The sequence below is a fragment of the Cyprinus carpio genome, chromosome A18 (assembly GCF_018340385.1).
Source record: "Cyprinus carpio isolate SPL01 chromosome A18, ASM1834038v1, whole genome shotgun sequence".
Classification (NCBI taxonomy): Eukaryota; Metazoa; Chordata; class Actinopteri; order Cypriniformes; family Cyprinidae; genus Cyprinus; species Cyprinus carpio.
In genome coordinates, this window is record NC_056589.1 from 21,814,621 (window position 1) to 21,833,288 (window position 18,668).

General features: G+C 36.9%; 1 protein-coding gene across 1 annotated transcript; it reads left to right on the forward strand.

Annotated features, from left to right (window-relative positions):
• Nucleotides 1-36: 36 nt before the first annotated feature.
• ric8b (RIC8 guanine nucleotide exchange factor B) lies at nucleotides 37-11,564 on the forward strand. Its single transcript, XM_042775427.1, has 10 exons — nucleotides 37-253; nucleotides 1,746-1,793; nucleotides 1,929-2,546; nucleotides 3,714-3,808; nucleotides 5,263-5,413; nucleotides 5,505-5,600; nucleotides 6,505-6,649; nucleotides 6,802-6,946; nucleotides 7,083-7,202; nucleotides 10,497-11,564. The coding sequence occupies exons 1-10, from the start codon at nucleotides 170-172 to the stop codon at nucleotides 10,606-10,608; spliced, it is 1,614 nt and encodes a 537-aa protein (XP_042631361.1). The 5' UTR covers nucleotides 37-169; the 3' UTR covers nucleotides 10,609-11,564.
• Nucleotides 11,565-18,668: the final 7,104 nt, after the last annotated feature.

An 18,668-nucleotide genomic window follows, 5' to 3' on the forward strand; every position in this document is an offset into this window, starting at 1 on the left:
TTTCCCTTTAAGGACTCTTGTAAAAGCGTGTTGTAGACAAACGTGACTTTTGCCGGGTGAAAGTTGAACAGCTGAGAGAAACAGAGGAGGTGTGTATCTGTCATCCTTACTGTTGTTTTAAGAAGGGCTGCCAGTGTTTGTAAGTGGACGGCAAAAGCAACATTCAGAGATGAGTTTGACTGCTATTCTGTCAGAGATCGACGGTGGAGATGACAAGGGAGCTGAAAAGCTTTTGCAGAAGTATAACACAGAGGTAAAAAGGCTGCTGTTAGCATACTTTCTCCTGTTGTTTTAATGCGCGCTAGCAGTGGAGATATTAGCGAGTTAGCCACTCGTTGATCTCAATGAAGAGATTTGTGTATGAACCTACAAAAAGATTAATGATCTGTGATCAAGATGATCAAGATGACGCTGTGCTTCTGAACTTTAAATGTGTATTTCCTTTGTATTTGATTAAAGCCACGAGGCATTCGCATTGGGATCGTAAACTAGCATCATCCAGCTGTTAGCCATGATACCAATTTGATACACCCAGCTTGACTATTTCAAACAAAGATGCCATATTTTGCCCTCCTGAATGAGCAGTGTTTGAAATCTTTTAAGAAAAATGGTATTTGCACACGAATAGAGTAGAAATTAACTGTTGTTTTGGATGATAATAGTTGTGAAAGGCTAAAGTATCTAAGCTTGACAGCTGTCAGATACGTAAAAGCAGAAAATACTGATGGAAATAATGTTGTTATAACAGGTTTATCAACGTCTGTATGGATTTATCTGATATGAACAGCGATTTTAGCCACACATTTGATTTAACCTTATGATTTTAATGATGCTGAATGTTTTTCTGGAGGAAATCTCAAGAGTGCATGATTTTCCTGTAACGTTACGAGAGAGAGAGAGAGAGAGAGAGAGAGAGCAAGCGGGTTACAACAGCCTTTGGTAAACTAAACTATTGTAAGTTAAGTTGTAGTTAACCGTTTTCAGAAAGAGACTGGTACTGTTACTGTGATTCATAATGAAATTCATCATGGACAATCCATACCATACCACCTTAAGGAAAGCACCTCATGTTAATACTATACAGTTTGGGTAAATATTGCCATACTTGCCCAGATGATTACTTAAATTAACAATATAAAAAATAGTTTTGTATTACAGGTTTACTAAAATGCCATTTTTTAAATATGCAAACAAGGCATTATCTTATTATATATGCACTCATTTGCATATGTTTCCAGAACACAGATCTGAAAATTGGATAAAGCCAGATATAATACTGTTTTATTTTGGATATCTTTTATCACTCCATACATCTGATAATACTGTCAACAGCTAGAGAGAGGGGAAAAAAGTTTTTAGGAGTGAAATGTTATATAAATCAGGCAAATTATATATTAACAAACCTCGCTGTTAAAACGTGTCAGAGCAAAATTTTGTGTATGTAGGCCTAATTGCTGCAGAAATGGTAAATTCTGAGTCAGTGCTTAAAAAAATAATTGACCAGTGCATGAAAAAAAAAAAAAAAAATTAGATTTTGCCTACAATTGCTTTCCTTAAAGTGGCTAAGCTGGTTTATGGAACATCATAGCTGATCAACCAGCTTTGACCAGACAGAAACCAGCTACCAGCACAGAATTTTCCAGCAAAATAAGTGAACTGTTTAACTGTTTTGAGATGGATCCAAGCATGGGATCGGTTTATTTCAGATTTATATTGTCTCATGTCCTGTTGACATTTCATTTCAGAACAGCCACACGTTTGCCTTTGACCACAAAGAGGAGGATGCACGAATTGTGAGTAACAGATTTATGGTCTGTTTTGTTTTGTGTTTCAAAACGATCTCAATTTGGTATGTTCCTTGTCATTTCAGTGCCTTGTTTTATTTAAAATGATCAATGACCTCTTGTGCTTTGTGGTCCCTTCTGCAGAAATTGTGTCAGGGTCTTCTTACAGTCCTCCGTCGATCAGATCATCCACTTTGCCAAAGCACCTGCCTGGAGACCCTGCGCATCCTGTCCAGAGACAAGCGTGTACTTGGACCCGTAGCCACCAAAGAGGGCATCCTAACTCTAGCAGGACTGGCCCGGATCCATGTGGCGGGACACAACGGAGAGCTGTTAGAGGAGCCACAGTCAGCAGAGGAGGAAAGGGTTGTGGTGGAAGCCCTCAAGTGCCTGTGCAACGTGGTGTTTAACAGCGTGCCGGCACAGCAGGTGGGCACAGACGTGAAGTTGGCGGAGGGCCTGTGTGCCCACTTGCATATGGTCAGCTCGTCCCATCACGAGGTGGGCCTGTTCTCCCTTCGGCTGCTGTTTCTGCTTTCCGCCCTGCGGACAGATGTGCGTAGCATGCTTCGGAAGGAGGCGGGTGCAGTGAGGCTGCTCACTGACATATTGGAACGCACCCTTGACGTCCAATGGGTGGGGCCATACGAGGCCATGCCCCCTACACCAGAAGCCCTGACCATTTCCCCAGAAAACAACGAACTTGCCATGGAAGCCCTTAAAGCTCTGTTCAACATCACTATGTCTGATTCCAGCGATGAGGTGAGAGTAACAGTACTTGTAGAACACCAGCTCTTCTTTAAAGCATGATGACGTTGCATTTGCGTTGGCTCGCGTGTTGAGCTATTTCATCCTCAAACATTAAACAATTCAATGTCTACAGTGACTCATTTCACACACATCGTTCTTTTTCTACAAAACATGTAAACCGTATTCACCGGTTCTAACTCTGTTGCGAAACCAACTCTATAGCTGTTTGCCCAAGCATGCAATTATTTCACATTTATTAGAATTCAATCAAATGGCTTTGCCAACTATTTTTTTGTGTGTGTCCTGTATGTGGCATATTATTTCTTCTGTGTGGTCTTTACATAAGAAGTGCATGGCTGCGCACACATGCAATTTAGACGAAACATTGATTTCCTGTTATACTGTTGTTAAATAATTGATGCTGAGTGGAGCCAGTGCTTTTGCCCCCATCATAGTGAAGGAAGACAGGTTTCTTTCTCTTAAATAGGTCATAGATTCATTGGCATTATTAATTTTAACAGACTATCTAGCTTTATAATATCTTCTGTAGTCCTTTGTCCTCTTTTTCTTATTCATTGGCAAGAATCTTATTTCTCTGCATCATTGTGACCACTGTTGTTTGACATCCACAAACTCTCGGTTTATGAGTAATATGGTCATAAGTCCTGCATTCTAAATAATAGTTAGAATGACTAAATGATAAAGTCATTGCATTACTCCAGCTGCCTTTTTTTTGGCTAGCTGGCAGATTCATTTTTTTTCCTTTCCTTAAAAGTTGCTTTAATTATACCTCAAGTCCTTTTGTTTTTTGATGGAGAGGTTTACTATATTTTAAATGCTTAAAGCTCCTACCCCACCATTTCATCAACTAGACAAAACAACGTTGGTGCATTCCTGTGTTCTCAACCCTTTGAATGATCATTGAAGTAAGGCTAAGTGTGTCTCAATTGCCTGAACTTTTGTTGGTTTCGGTATGGTTGGGATCACCTTGACGTAAGATGGACTTTCTTTTCTCAAGCCAGTGGTTCTATTTAAGTCCCTAAATCTCTCCACTGGGTCCAAGCTCTCACGTCGTTTATTTGTAAATAACATCACGTCATAAGACTCTTTCACTACTGCAACTGTTGTGAAAAAGCCTTTTGGTTTAACACTCACACAATTTTTCCTTTATTTTGATAGGACAACGACCACCAGTTTCGGCTGATTGCAGGCATCATGAGACATCTCCTAATGCTCAAGACAAACAATGAAGATAAAACAGAGGAGGCTCACAGGTACTTCCACACTTGAAGATTGACAGCTGAATCTAGTCCACTCTGTATACTAGGCCTGTGTCTATTATAGTCGCTTCAAAAACAATATTCCGGTGAGCCAGAAAGCAAAAGAAATGCAAGTGCAGTGAATTTGAATGATGAGATGTCTTCTCCAAGTGATTAATGACACACCCCTTTGCCCCGTCGAGACAGCTCAACGCATTCTGAAACTCCCACCCGGTTATTTGGGCTTGACTCATTGTGTCCGCGGTGGTACCGTCACCAGCCCTTTCACACTTTTGGAATGCTACCCTCTCTCAATGCATTCTACAGCACTCTGAAATGACTAACTCTATGCTCCCCTTTAACAAAGTGCACTGAATGTGCTGAACCAGTCAGTAGATGTGTCTTTGTTATTCAAATAATGCCCACGGACTGAAGCCCCCCCCCCCCCACCTCTTCAGTGTTTTCAGAATGCCTCCTCATGTTTGTCTGTCGACATCACATTCCTAGAATGTGACATGAGTATGCTGAATGTTCTTTTGCATCAGAGAAGATTATAAAATGGACAAATGAATGTAGCATATAAATATTTACTATCCATTTGTATTAGGTGCTTCCATGTGAGAAGCAGTTTGTTTTAATGATACAGACAGACACAAAATTGCATTCATGCACATGGGAAAACTACTGACAGACCAATAATCAGTTTGACCATTTTTTTATGGTATTCAATCGGTTATTGGTTATTTAGTATTTCCATTTGGCACAGTTTGGTGGGTTTGTAAGAAAAGAACCCTAACAATGATATTAACAGGTCAAACTGATTTAATGTATGTTTCATATTTCTAAAAAACAGTCAGTCATTCTCAAACAGAGCCTAAAACTAACATTTTGCAATACCTGCCAATTGCCGGTGACTTAAAAAAAAATTGACTGGCCATAAATATTTTTTACTGGCCATGAAACTGTATGTGCATTATTAAAAGAAAACAGGAAAAACAAATTGGGGAAACACATTTATTTATTCATTTATTATTTAAATTATGAAAATAAATCAATAAAGAAACATCACTCTAATACTATTAATCTGTAGGGTATTTCATGTTAATTTATATAATAATTTAGATTAAATATTTAGATAGCAAAATGTTTCTTAAAAATAACAATAACAATAATTATATATTATTATTATTATTGTTAGTATTATTTATATAAAATACGTATTTAATAAATGAATATTATTTTCATTTAATAGTAGTTTTTATATTTAATTTTTGTTTTTTTGTTGTACTGCAATGATCATGAAGTTATTACAAAAAGCAGAATTATGAATTTATTGAATTAATTTAAATAGGTTCTGCATATTGGTTATCAGACAGTATCAATTTCTATGTGAAACTTTGCAAGAGTTGCATACTATGTTCTCATCATGCATTGTGTGCTGAATCTTTATCATTTGTCATTTCTTCTAGTCATGCCATAAATCTCCTGAGTAACCTTCCTGTGCGGTGCCTGGATGTTCTGATAGACGTCCCTGTCCAAGGTGGGATGGAAGCGTATGGTGGGAAGAACATTGACACAGTTCAGATACTGCTTGATTTTATGGAAAAGAGGATAGACAAGGTATTGCACTTCAGATGAACACCTGCAAGGTGTTGCTCAGCCATTCCACTTGTTGCATTTTTTCATGCTTTGCGTGTATTTATCCACTCAGGGAATCAACTATAAAGAAGGCTTGACACCTGTGCTGAGTCTGATGACAGAGAGCTCAAGATACCACAGAGAAATCCGCAGATACCTCAAAGCCCAGGTGCAGGGTTGAGTCTATGCTCAGTGTGATTCACTGCTCTCTAAAATAAGACTATTTGCTTTAATGTTGCTTCTTCAGTGATTTCGATATTCAGCTAGTTCACCCAAAAATGAACTTTTGCTTAAAATCGACTCACCCTCATGCCATTCAAGATGGAGATGAGTTTGTTTCTTCATCTAAAAAGATTTGGAGAAATGGATCCTCTGCAATGAATGGGTGCCATCAGAATGAGAGACCAAACAGCTCTCTAATCCAATAAAAACATCACAGTAATCCACAGGTTATCATTGTGAATGAAAAGCTGTGTATTTGTAAGAAACAAATCTAAAATTAAGGTCACTTCTGGCCAAAATACAAGTCTATAATCCATAGTAACACTTGCCCATGTTGTCTTCTCACACCAAACTCCACTAACATAACTGTTTTGGACTGTTTTCACTTGTAAACAGTGCTTGATCTGTGCATATTTATCTTTGGATTCAGACGAGTGACTTTTGCTCTGGAGAGAACGATATTATGAATAGAGGACTTGCATTTTAGCCAGTAGCAACGGTTTAAAGTTAAAAACATCTTAATGATCGATTTGTTTCTTACAAACACACAACTTTCCACTTTACAAGATGTTAATTGATGGACTGGAGGCGTGTCGATTAGTTGTGAATTATTGTGATGTTTTTATCAGCTGTTTGAACTTGCATTCTGACGGCACCCATTTACTGCAGAGGATCCACTGGTGAGCAAATGACCTAATGCTAAATTTCTCCAAATCTTTTCCAATGAAAAAACAAACTCGTCTACATCTTGGATGGCCTGAGGGTGAGTATATTTTCATTTTTGGTGAACTATTCTTTTAAAGTAAATTTTATTTGCTGATTAAAGCTTTTCTTTTTACCTTTATATACAGGTGTTGCCTCCCCTGAAGGACGTGAAGGAAAGGCCGGAAATCGGCGCCACCGTTCGAAACAAACTGGTGCGTCTCATGACGCATGTAGACATGGCAGTGAAACAGGGGGCAGCTGAGTTTCTCTTTGTGCTTTGCAAGGAGAGCGGTGAGAGTTCTGCTTGTTTTAATTTTTCTAAAAGTATATGAAACTGTTTTGAAAGGTATTTTTGTTGCCGTTTGTGCAAATTTTTCACTTTTTAACAAAATACAAAAAATTAATATTAAACAAATTTTTCTCCTGTTGTTCATGTGATGCAGTGGATAATCTGTTGAAGTACACTGGATATGGTAATGCTGCGGGACTGTTGATGGCACGAGGGTTGCTGGCCGGAGGCAGAGGAGAGACACAGTACTCATCTGATGAGGACTCTGACACAGAGGAGTACAAGTCAGCCAAACCATTGTAAGTGTCTTTTTATGAATGCATAACTGCTGTTCTTATTTTCTTAATAAAGTTAATAGCTTTTGTCATTTTGTGTAGTATTATGGTTTTCTTTCTGCATTCGTAGATTATAGTGACAGTCATTTGTGTTTTTCAGCATTAACCCCATCACAGGTCACATAGAGCACCCAATGCCAAACCCTATGGAGGAGATGACAGAGGAGCAAAAGGAATATGAAGCTCAGAAGCTTGTCAATATGATTGATGAATTATCAAGGTGGGTTTTTATTTTGTCATAATTAAATTAAATTAAATTAAAATTGAAATACTGGGAAAGTATTTGTAACAAATACATTATAATTATATATTTTTTTGGTTTAAATAATCCAATTTAAGCACTGGAATTAAGATTTATTCACACAAATTCCATTGATTTGGAAATTTAGACATGCAGATATTGTCTGGCCCTTCCATTTTTTTTTTTTACACATATTATTTTAATTCCATGCCTTGTCTTTTCCATTGTATTTGCTGCAGTGTAAATTCTAGGCATCGTGTTTTTAGTCTTGCTCACTAATATCAGCAAATTCTCTTTCTGTCTTTCATTATCTTGTTATGAGCCTGTTCATAATGCTCTCATAGATGACTTCATCCTCTAGAAGCATTGTGGTTGCTTTCTCATCACACTCCTCAGAGGCTCGATATGTGCGGGGCCGCATTCATGTTGACCTTTTCCTAAACAACTGGTGGCGTAAACCAGCGAGACACCAGTAAGAGGTGTAGCACCGTTGCTCTGTCCACGCTCCTTACCAACAGCTTCATTAAGACAAGAATCCTCCACCATCGTCCTCTGCCTCATTTACAGCTGGCCTTCCGCATTCAGCAGGAGTCAATGCACACCGACCAGCCACCGCAGCCCCGCTGCATTAATTACCAGCTAATTGGCGCACACAGTAGGGTCACGGGCTCAGGCTCTTTTGTACAATACACTGAGGTTTTATAATACATATATGTGGTCCTCTTTCATACGCCGCCAGTTTTATTTAGCCGGGGTGCCAGACATTGTCCTCGGACGTGAAGTGGTTTGAGACACTGGCTTAATTAGTGGTGTGCGTATGTATGTTAGCTGCCGGGCGATGTTAAATAAGTTTGCAAACACAAAAGGACGCGCCATTGTCCATCCATTGGGTGTTTGAGTCGTAATGAGAAGCGTGTGCCCAGGAGAGGCAGATTCCTGTCTTTGAGAATGGATCCTCGTTCCTTCTGTCTTCCTCCTTTTCTTTTTATCAGGATGAAGGAGGTGTTGTGTGGGAGAGGGAGGGCACTGGTGCTCCCAACTACGGCTGCTGGGGAGACGCAACATGTCCATGGAGGAATGTCCCTCCCTATGTCTGCTGCTTGACTTGCTGTCCAATTAGTACTGACTCTCCACCCCATATATTACACACACACACACACACACACACATATATACACTTATTTAAAATCATAATTGAGTCGTATTTTTGTCGGCTGATTTTCTTTTGATTTGATTTTGGTTTGTCTTGGATTTTGGTTTGCGTTTTCAAGGGATGCAGATGAAACGTCTTTGTTTCCTTCTTGTCAACTAAATACCTTGTTTATACTCATCATGACCTGCGTTTGACATCAAGGAGTACTTTGGCAGACAGTAATGCAGTCATTGCCTGGGAAAAGCTAGTTGGAAATTAGAGATGTAACAGTACAACAGAAAAAAAAAAAATTGTTTTGATACGTACCGCAAGTTTTAAAGTCCCGGTTCTGTGCTTTTTTTGGTGATGCAGGCGAGAGAAAAACCAAACGTAAAATTGCTTCATTTTTCTTTTATTTACTAAACAGTGGTTTACTGAACACATGCTTTGTCTTTAAATAAACTGAATTATAATTCAAATTTTCTAAAAGAATAAAAACATCTCTCAGCTAATGCTATGAACTATATAGGGAACCCTATTATTTGCACACTATTATAATATTAAAGGTTATATTTGAGATTTATTTTATTTTTAGATATAATAATCAAAACTCAAATAAAAAAATGTTATGCAAGTGTAAATTGCACATAAGTCAGTTTATACGTTAACTTTTAAATCTAATAAAATGACGTTTCTCTAATTAATTATTGAAATATAATCATTTACACAGTGGCTGTCAACTTGTTGTCATGACAGCAATTATCGGACAGGATGTGCACTATATAATGTCTAAACAATACACGTGTACCTAAGCGAAAGACCTATACTGAAAATTGAGTTACTGTATGTGCACTGTTACACCCCTCTTGGAAATGTCATATGTTTCCTTTTGTTTTTGTGGGGAACTTATATATATATATATATATATAAAACTTGTTTTACTGTGTAGTATCTCTTTATGAATGTCCAAATTTATGTTTATGAATGACATAAACTAATGCAAATGAGCTTTCTACGGCTTTGATTGGATCATGTTCTTATAAATCATCGTTGACCGTGCTTTGATTGGATAATTCTCTGATGAATCATCTCAGGGTGTGCTGGTGACACACAGTGCAGATATAATTGGATTAGCGTGGAGGAGCTGCCGAGGCTTTGAAGAGATTAGAATGAGCACTGATCCTGTAATTAAACTGCAGGGTCTTGGTGGTGGTGGAGGGGGGACTGTGGGATGGATGTGGGGGTGGGGGGGGGGGTCTTAGGGTTGTGATTCCAAGGGCTCTTATGTGGCCAGATGTAAAGGCAAAGAAAGATGTTCTACACATCAACGGGCCTCTTTAGAGGACAGAACTGAATGCAGCTACAATGATCGGTGCAAAGGGTTTCTTTCAAAGTGCAGGTGGATTGTGGTGACAAATCAGTGGCCTGAAAAACAAGATCGACAAGACGTGAGCAAAATAAATCTGCAGAGGAAATGATGGTCACTGGATTCTGGAGTTTGTGCTTATTTTACTACTTTCATGTTTAATACCACTTTTGCAATTAATATACCTTCAAATTTTTATTTTATTTTTTAAAGAACCATTTATGTTTGAATATATTTATGTATTCCTGTGAATTATCAGCAGCCATTTCTCCAGTCTTCAGTGTCACGTGATCCTTTATCAATGTTGAAACCAGTTGTGCTGCATTATATTTTTGAGGAAACCATGATATTTTTTTCAGGATTCTTCAATGAAAAAGGAAAAAAAACTGTATTTTTTTAATTGAATTTTTACTATCATATTTGATCAGTTTAAAGCATCCTTGCAGAACAGATGTATTTATTTCTGCGGGGAAAAACAGTTACTGACACAAGGCTTTTTAAAATGTTTTTATTTTTGTTATAAAAATATTATATAGTCTTATATGTAGTTATATGTTATTTTACAAACATGCACAGAGATACACACAAATAGATTGTTATTTCCTTTTATGTGTAGAAAGTAAATCTAGAAGAAATAGAAGTTTCTACTGAGGTTGGTCCTTCCTGCTGGTTGTATCTCCCTATCCGATTATTTGCATGTGACATTGTGAACATGCAAAGCAGTATTAGGACACTACATGCAAAAGTACTGAGCTGTGTTCTGCTCTCTCTACAGGAAAGAACTGATCAGACCAATGGGAGTGAGGAAGGATGGCACTCTAGCGCCCCTAGGAGAAGCTATCCATGAGTGCAGCCCTCCACCCAGCAGTGACTCTGACTCAGACTAGCAAGAGTTTAGTTCACTTAAACCCTTTAGGTACCGCTGCTGCTGCTGGCTGACTGCCACTGTCTTACCAACTGTCCCTTGCACAGGGGATAGTTCAGTTATTTCCTACTGAGGTTCTTTTGTTGCACGAGAGCATGTCTTTCTAATTGGGACGTGTGGTAAACTACAGAGTGAGCAGAGAGAGGGGAAACAAATAGAAATACGGTTGTCATCGGACATCAGATATGATCACAGTGACTGTATAAGATGGCACTGTTAAGTAGGAAGTTACACGACTTTTTCACGTGTCTTTGACACTCTCTGTGAAAAAAAGCAAATGCACTTGGTCTTCAATAATGAAGTTTAAATGCTTAATGACATTTACCCTTAAGAAAAGCTGCTCATCTAGGTTTGTATTTATTAAACCGTCTGTGGCTGTTGCTGGTTCACAGATTAAAGAAACCTGTTCTACAATTTATAAAAAACACTTAAATGTCTTTTGAAATGATAAATGCCATGAGACCAGTCATGCTAAGAAATTATTTGTCTTGCACTTAATTGGTTTTGCAAAATGTGCATTGAAATGTTTTTTTTTTTTTACCACTTATGCCTGGAGTCTCAAGCTAGTGTCTTTTCTAATGCTCTATATTATTTTTAGCTACACAGTTTTCTATATATTGTTTCCCCCCCTTTTTTTCCTTTCAATGTTATTGGAGGTGTATTTGTCTCCTTTTTATAAGAAATGTTAAGCATGTGATAAACTCTTTTTTTCTAAATATTTCTGGTTACTATACTTGATTTAAAAGCTCGTGAATCTCTTTCACAAGCCCCAGTAGTCATCTTCTATAACCACTAGGATCAGCAAACTAAAGGGGCTTTGTAAAATGTCTCACAAAATGTTATTTTGGCTTCCATTTTTGCATTTAGGTTCTTTGATTTTTGTTTCAGACAATCATTTACAATTAAACAAAAATCTTAGTCGCATTTGCTTATTGAATGCAGAAAAAAGAAATTGTAATATTGTCCCTAAATATAAACATTTTGAAAAAAAAAATGCTAATCACACAGCTAATGTTGAGTATAATACTGCAAGATATTAATCACAAACATGACCAGTAGAGCAGGAAAGAAAAAATAATTTTTATTAACAGGATTCAAGAAGAAGAAAGTACATGAAAGCAGCATTTCAATATTCAGGAGTACAAATTGCGAGGATATTAAGATCAACAAATGCCAACTTTAACTGCTGACAATCATATCCACAACCGTTTCATGAATCAGAAAAACTGATGTAAAAGACAGCTGGTAAACATGTTTCAACCAAACTCTGACCAACACAAACATGGCACACTGCATATATGAATAAAATAAATGAGCTGGACTGAAACATTTAATAGACATTCTGGCTTTTTGTCCATATTTCTCAAAATGTGCCAAAATCCCTGAGGGACATGATCAGAAATGATCACAGCAGTGTGGTAATTACCAGCTACTTCACTGATCCTGTGCAAAATCAAATTGCGTTCACAGCCGTTCTCATACGTAGAACCTCTCACACACACACACACACACACACACACACACACAGTAGCAGCAGGATATTGGGGTTCTTTGTTGCTGACCAAAGACATTTATTAGAGTTTGGGGGCGGGGTTGGAGCTCCCGCTCAGAGGCTGCAGTGCCTGTGAAAACACACAGTGGGGGCACTGCAATGTTGGTTTGTCACCGTTCACTCACTGAGGCCAAACCATGACTCGCTGGCTACCAAATGACCTACAACTAGCAAGCAAATATAAAGACACACATTTATTTACAAATGTACATTATTCCCAATCCAGTCTTACACATTGACTCCATATACACTACCAACCTTTCCAAACAAAGATTCATCGACCAGGCCTGGATCTGTAGGTTTAGTGTGTTGAGAGTCCTGAGTGTTGATGGAACCGCGAGTCACCCTTGTGATGCTGGATGGAGTGATTGTTATGTCCATACTCGACTTCATCTTGCTCATGTTCACACCTGGAAAGGGACATTTAGTTTTTGCATTTGTTAGTACGTTTTGATTTCTAGTATACAACTAGATTTTCAGATGGAAATATCAGTCCTTGAAACACTGCAATAAAGATTTAAGTAAGCTTAGGTTTAGTCCAAAGCTTAAAATAGAAACTTAAAATAGAAAACAAATGCAGAATTTATATTTAATAATAATAATAAAAAAAAAAACACTGAGCCCAAACTTTTAAAATTACTAAACTTAAATTATGAACACATAATAAATCTAAAATGTTTGTTCTGTTGCATTATACCAGAATATAAATTGATAAACTTAATAAAATAAATATCCAGTCACAATTCAATATGCAAATATTACAACATCACTATCAAATTAAAATTTTAAATGTCTTAAAGCTTGGATACAAGACACTTTTTACAGATCTAAAAAAACCATTACTTATATAAAAAAAAAATCACAAAGTTGAAGAAAACTGATGTACTAATGTTAGGCAATTTAAGCTGAATTATTTGCAGAAAATTATAAAGAACAGGAATTTTATATTATCTTGTTAACCCTGTAGTTTAAATGTGTTCTAATAATAAAAAAAAAGAAAAGAAATGGTTACACATCTTTTTTTTTTTTTTGGTAAATCAAGATGACATTGCTTGTTGCTATTTTTCATATGCCTTTCCCATTTAGGTTCAATGCAGCATTTCAATCAGCAGCAGAGCTCTGCTGTGTCCTGCCTTTGGCTGGCATAAAGCTTCAGCCTTTTAAAACAGTCAAGCCCCAACAAAGCTAATGGTTGTAATATATTTAATGTGTCCCTCCACTTTGGTTCAACAGCCCACAGCTGTGGCAGCTTTACGGCTCAGGGAAGGGGAACGGGGAACGGGTACGGGGGCGAAAGTGTCCAGGATTGACTGTGTGTCAACAAACCCAGCTGGAGGAGAAAGGAGGAGTGAATAGAGATAGATGATGCAGAGGGAGAATCCAATAAAGAGTTTGTGGGAAGCAAGAGGTGAGGAAGATGCCTGGAGCCACGAGAGACCATTTCTCAAGCCTTTGACATCTTCTAAGGATGAATGACAGACAACAACAGAGACAGAGAAAGAGACTAAAAGGTGAGAGGAGTGGATACATCCAATAAAACAAGGCATACAAATGTGATAAGAGGGGCTTTTCAACGACGCACCTTATCACAACCCAAAGGGGCAGTTTTCACATTCACAATGATAATGGGTCAGTGTGCGGCGTGATAACACGACTACCAGAGTCTGCAGGATGCGTGAACAAAATCTGACAACCAGCAAACCAAAACACACTAAAAGCAGCTATAACTCATTTCAACTCACCGGTATCTTAACAGACAAAACGAGGTGCAGATGAAACTGAATTAGGCAATTGTTGGTTGTTTAATCTTTTTAAGCACATCAAGGCTGGTCCTTATGAGATACCCCCCTCACCTCCACTGCTGTAACGGCTACTCCCACAGAACTATTAAATCTACAGGGGATGGGAGGTCCCTGCTTTTGTCTCCCTGCTAACCACAGACACACTGCTGCGCACGTCCAATATTTCACAGCTGAGCTTATTAAGACTCCCAATAACAGCATGGAGAAGTCTACAGTACAAAGTGTTTCTCTGTTCTGTTACAATCAGGGACTTTAAATGCATGAAAACTTGTCCTTAAATGTGAATCCTTTTTTTATTAGCAAATAAACAGCAAGCTCCAGAAAGGGTGAATTTCAGGAAGCACTCATGAAATATTATTGAAATAATATTATTATTTCAAAGGATGGCTGTGTTTGAAGGACAAATTATTAGACCTTATTGTTGAACACAAAAAAGAAAAATCCCTCTTATTTTATGATAGTGATATTGCTCAGAGTATTGGTCTCACTTTACATTGCTCTTCTTGTTTTAATGTTCTGAGCAATAACAAATATCGTAATAAAATCAACGCTAGTTGCTTTTCCCTCCAAATGAGCAAAACTGGACAAACCTGACCAAGTATTTTGTTAAATTCAGATGGAATAACTATTCATTTTAATGCTTTATTATTAAATAATTTGTGTAAATAATTCTATTGTATTTTAATAAATAATTATATTAATAACAATTAATAGTGACAATAAACCGAAGTCTAAGGGTATTAAAGAAAATAATTATTTATATACATCAACAAAAATATAAGAAATGCCAAAAAAAAAAACAAGAAAAGAGACACTCCTGAGAGAACTATCCCACCTGGAGTGCCTACCCCAAATAACACTAAATACTCAAATTAATGATAAATTAACACGGTGACAACCAATCAATATCTTCCACGCTCTGCTCCAATAGGACCAGGACACTCAGGGTCATCACACAATTAATAAGCTGTTAGTTTGTTAAATCATTAATCCTGTTTTGATTAATATTATTGATAATCAGTTAAACATTTAATATTCAGATAATAATAACAACAACTATTATTCTGCTAGTTTGATGCATATTTTGATAAATTATTATGAGCCAATAGTTTGATAAATCACTATATTTTGATAAATGCAAATTTGGGGGGAAAAAACAACAACATGCAGACAAAACTCTGTCTGCGGTCTAACAAAGACTTCTCTAATCATAGGCACAGGGGCTTCACTCCAAAGAAGAGGCAAAAACCAACACAAGCAGTGGTGTGACTGAAACCATGGAGAAGGGGTTAGCAACGGGCAGTCAGGGCAGGAATGAGCTGGCTGTCAGACTCAGAGTTAGTAAGACAGCTGATATTAGCACACATCTCTGACCTCTCACTGCTGACAGATTCAGCTCAATTAGTTCAGCTGTTTGTTCAGAAGCAGCTATAAAACTATACATAAAAGGAAAAGAATACACTTGGAAATCAGTTTAATGTGAACACTCTTGTATTGTATACAGCTAGTTTTTGATGTCTGCTGCCCCCTATGGATGATGTGGACACACAGTTACCGTTAGATGAGTTAATGTGGCCCACATCAAAAGACCAGTTTCTCCACCTCATGGATAAGGGCCTGTCATTTAGCTCCCCCTTTTGTCACAGCTGTAAAAGACAAGGCATCTAATTCATAATATATTTTTTAACTTTCTATTCATCACAAAATCTACTTGAGATAAACTGTTTTCAACATTGATAACCATAAATGTTATCACAGCACCAAATCAGCATATAAGAATGATTTCTGAAGGATCATGTGACACTGAGGAGTAATGGCTGCTAAAAATTTAGCCATTACAGGGGAAAAAAATGACATGGTTAGCAACCATAAAATACTTGTTTCAAAAACATTTAAAAATCTTACGGACCCCAAACTTTTGAACGCTAGTGTAACATATAGCATGTTCCTTTTTTTACTATCATTGAACATCAGCAAAAGTACTTGATACAGTTACCACTATGATTCAATGAGTTCATTCAGTGAAGGATTCATTAGACTGACTGATTCAAACCCATAACCTGAAGTGGTTCTTTTAATAAGTCATACAAAAACACCCTCATGCAAATCATTTATGCAATGTTTAAATGTGTATTTTCTTTCATCACATAATTCACATTCGATTAAATTCATATTGCAGTGCAGCAAGTATGTCACAAACTAATAACTATAAGCACACTGTCTAGGCAGTTTAATGTTATTAAATACTGCCACTCATTGGCCAAAGTAAAGCAAAATGAGGGAACCAAGCTTTATGACCCCAATTCATAAAATACTTGTGAATTTAAAAATTCGGAATGAGTTAGGGGACAAAAATTAATTCAAAGCAAATGCTAGTGATATCACTAAAATAATACAGGAAATCACTCAATTGCTTATTGGATGTTTCTTCAAATATAGACACACAACTAGGGCCACTTTTTACATTAGATGGATTCAAAAAGTAACACATATAAACAAAAGTTTACAAAACACTTACCACAGCTGGGTTGATTTGGATGGAATTAAAAACATTTTGTGTGTGTTTATAGATTACACACACAAACGGTTTTAAATTACATCAAAATTAACCGAGCTGTGCTGTGAAAGCGCCCTTGCTTGACGAAATACCAAATTATTAATGTAAAGTGAATCACTTTGAAAAGCCTTAAAGTCTGATGCGTTTTCAATAGAAAGAAAGAAAAATATGGTGCATATTAATAGCTACATAAGCAGAACATCACTCCAGGGCTCGTTCTTTATGTCGTAACCCATGTCCCTTTGTTACGCAATAATCTGCACATTCATACATTATGTGATGAGTTGCAAGTGAACATTATATTTGATTCTCTGGCTACAATTCTACCAACGATGAAACATTAAATACATGACATTAAATACATGACCCCGCATCAAAACCATAAATCTCCAAAGGGAGAATATGTGATGTTGGTTAATAACTTGTAATAAGCTTTTCAAAGGTTAACGTTACGTGCATCTAGTAAATGGAGCATAAGTTACTTGCCTCTGTATTTGTTTACAAAACTGAGGAAGGAGGGAAAACAGTCGAAACAAACAGCAGCGAATGGATGATGTCCCTCGACTGCGACAAAATAACAGACCGGGAATGACATGTGTATCAGCGTGACATCTACTGCGAAATGGATGTCATGTTTGAATCTGTGTAAGTCCAGCGTTCCCGCAAAACATAACAAGCAACGTGACAATGCCGGAAATACGTCATTTTATGACTAGGAGCGGGAAAACACCCCTGCTACAGTTCAACAGCCAATATATGCTTGATTTGTATTAATAACTAAAACACCTCTTCACATGCAATTTTACACAGTTTACTGGAGGTCCTGTACTTTAATTAATTAGGCCTAGGTTTATGTTTCTATGCTGAAGAGTCCAGGCCAGGATCTCTGTGTAAAACATATAACAGCTTTTGCTTTACACAGTGGGGCAAATTTCAGATTTAAGTATTGACTTCCTTTTCAGTTAATGAGTAAATTGGCCACAGCCCACAGGATGTTGAAATGGAATGACATGAAGTGGAATTTACAGAACTGCAAATCAAGAAATTGAACACAGTCACACAAAAGAGGAATTACAACAACCAGCAATCCAATCGTTTCATACTTAAGGCATTTGGGGAAATTAGAGCATGTGTTTTTCACAACATAAAATATACACATGTGGAATTTCAGATATTGATTATTAAGTAAGAACTTAGCCTATTAAAAATGAATGACAGTGGTAATGCAGTCATGACAAAGTCATCATCCATCATCTATCATGCCGAAGGTGTTAGTTTTGAAATAATGAACAGCTCATTATATATGTACATTATCCCACTACTTACAAATCTACTTAAATATAGACATTAAATAATAATATTAAATTATTGTATTAGCATATAGAGCGACTATGTAGGAATACGCTGCCAGTTACACATATATAGTTATACAATGTTGTCTTGGACAAGAGTTATTATTCTGAAATATTTCACTGTTGTGATTAATTGTGTTGTGAGGAATTAATAATGTCATAATATTTCCAGAAATACCATGTTGTGTGTATGATAAAAATAAACATGTCTAGCGTATGGGTAACTGAAAATGAAATGGTTTATTTGAAAAAAAAAAAAAAAAAAAATACAGTTTAAAGCAGTGACATTAATTTCTTTGAATTTCATTCCATTTTCCCTAAATTCAAATAGGAATTAGCCTACAATTCTACACCATGTTCAAATTCAGAGTGGCACACAACCATGTTGATAACAATCATTTAATGCTTTATGAATCACCTACACACTAAGAAAAAAATACAAAATATGCGTAAAACACACAGGAAGAATCAATATGGACAATTACTTATTAACACAGTACATTGGGACTATTTTACTGATATTTCTTACAGTAGGCTAGGCTATATTTTACATGGCACTGAAGTCATGTTTAGTTTTTAAGTGAAAATTACTTTGCACTTGATCTGTGCTGTCTATCCTCAGAGGTTTTGTCTCAAAGAGACAAGTTAGTTGATCCATATCCATTATCAGGTCCTAGTCGATGAAAAACCAAAGGACTCAGGTGGATAGAGCACAAATACACCTTTCATCATACTTCATACACGGGCAGAGTATAGTGA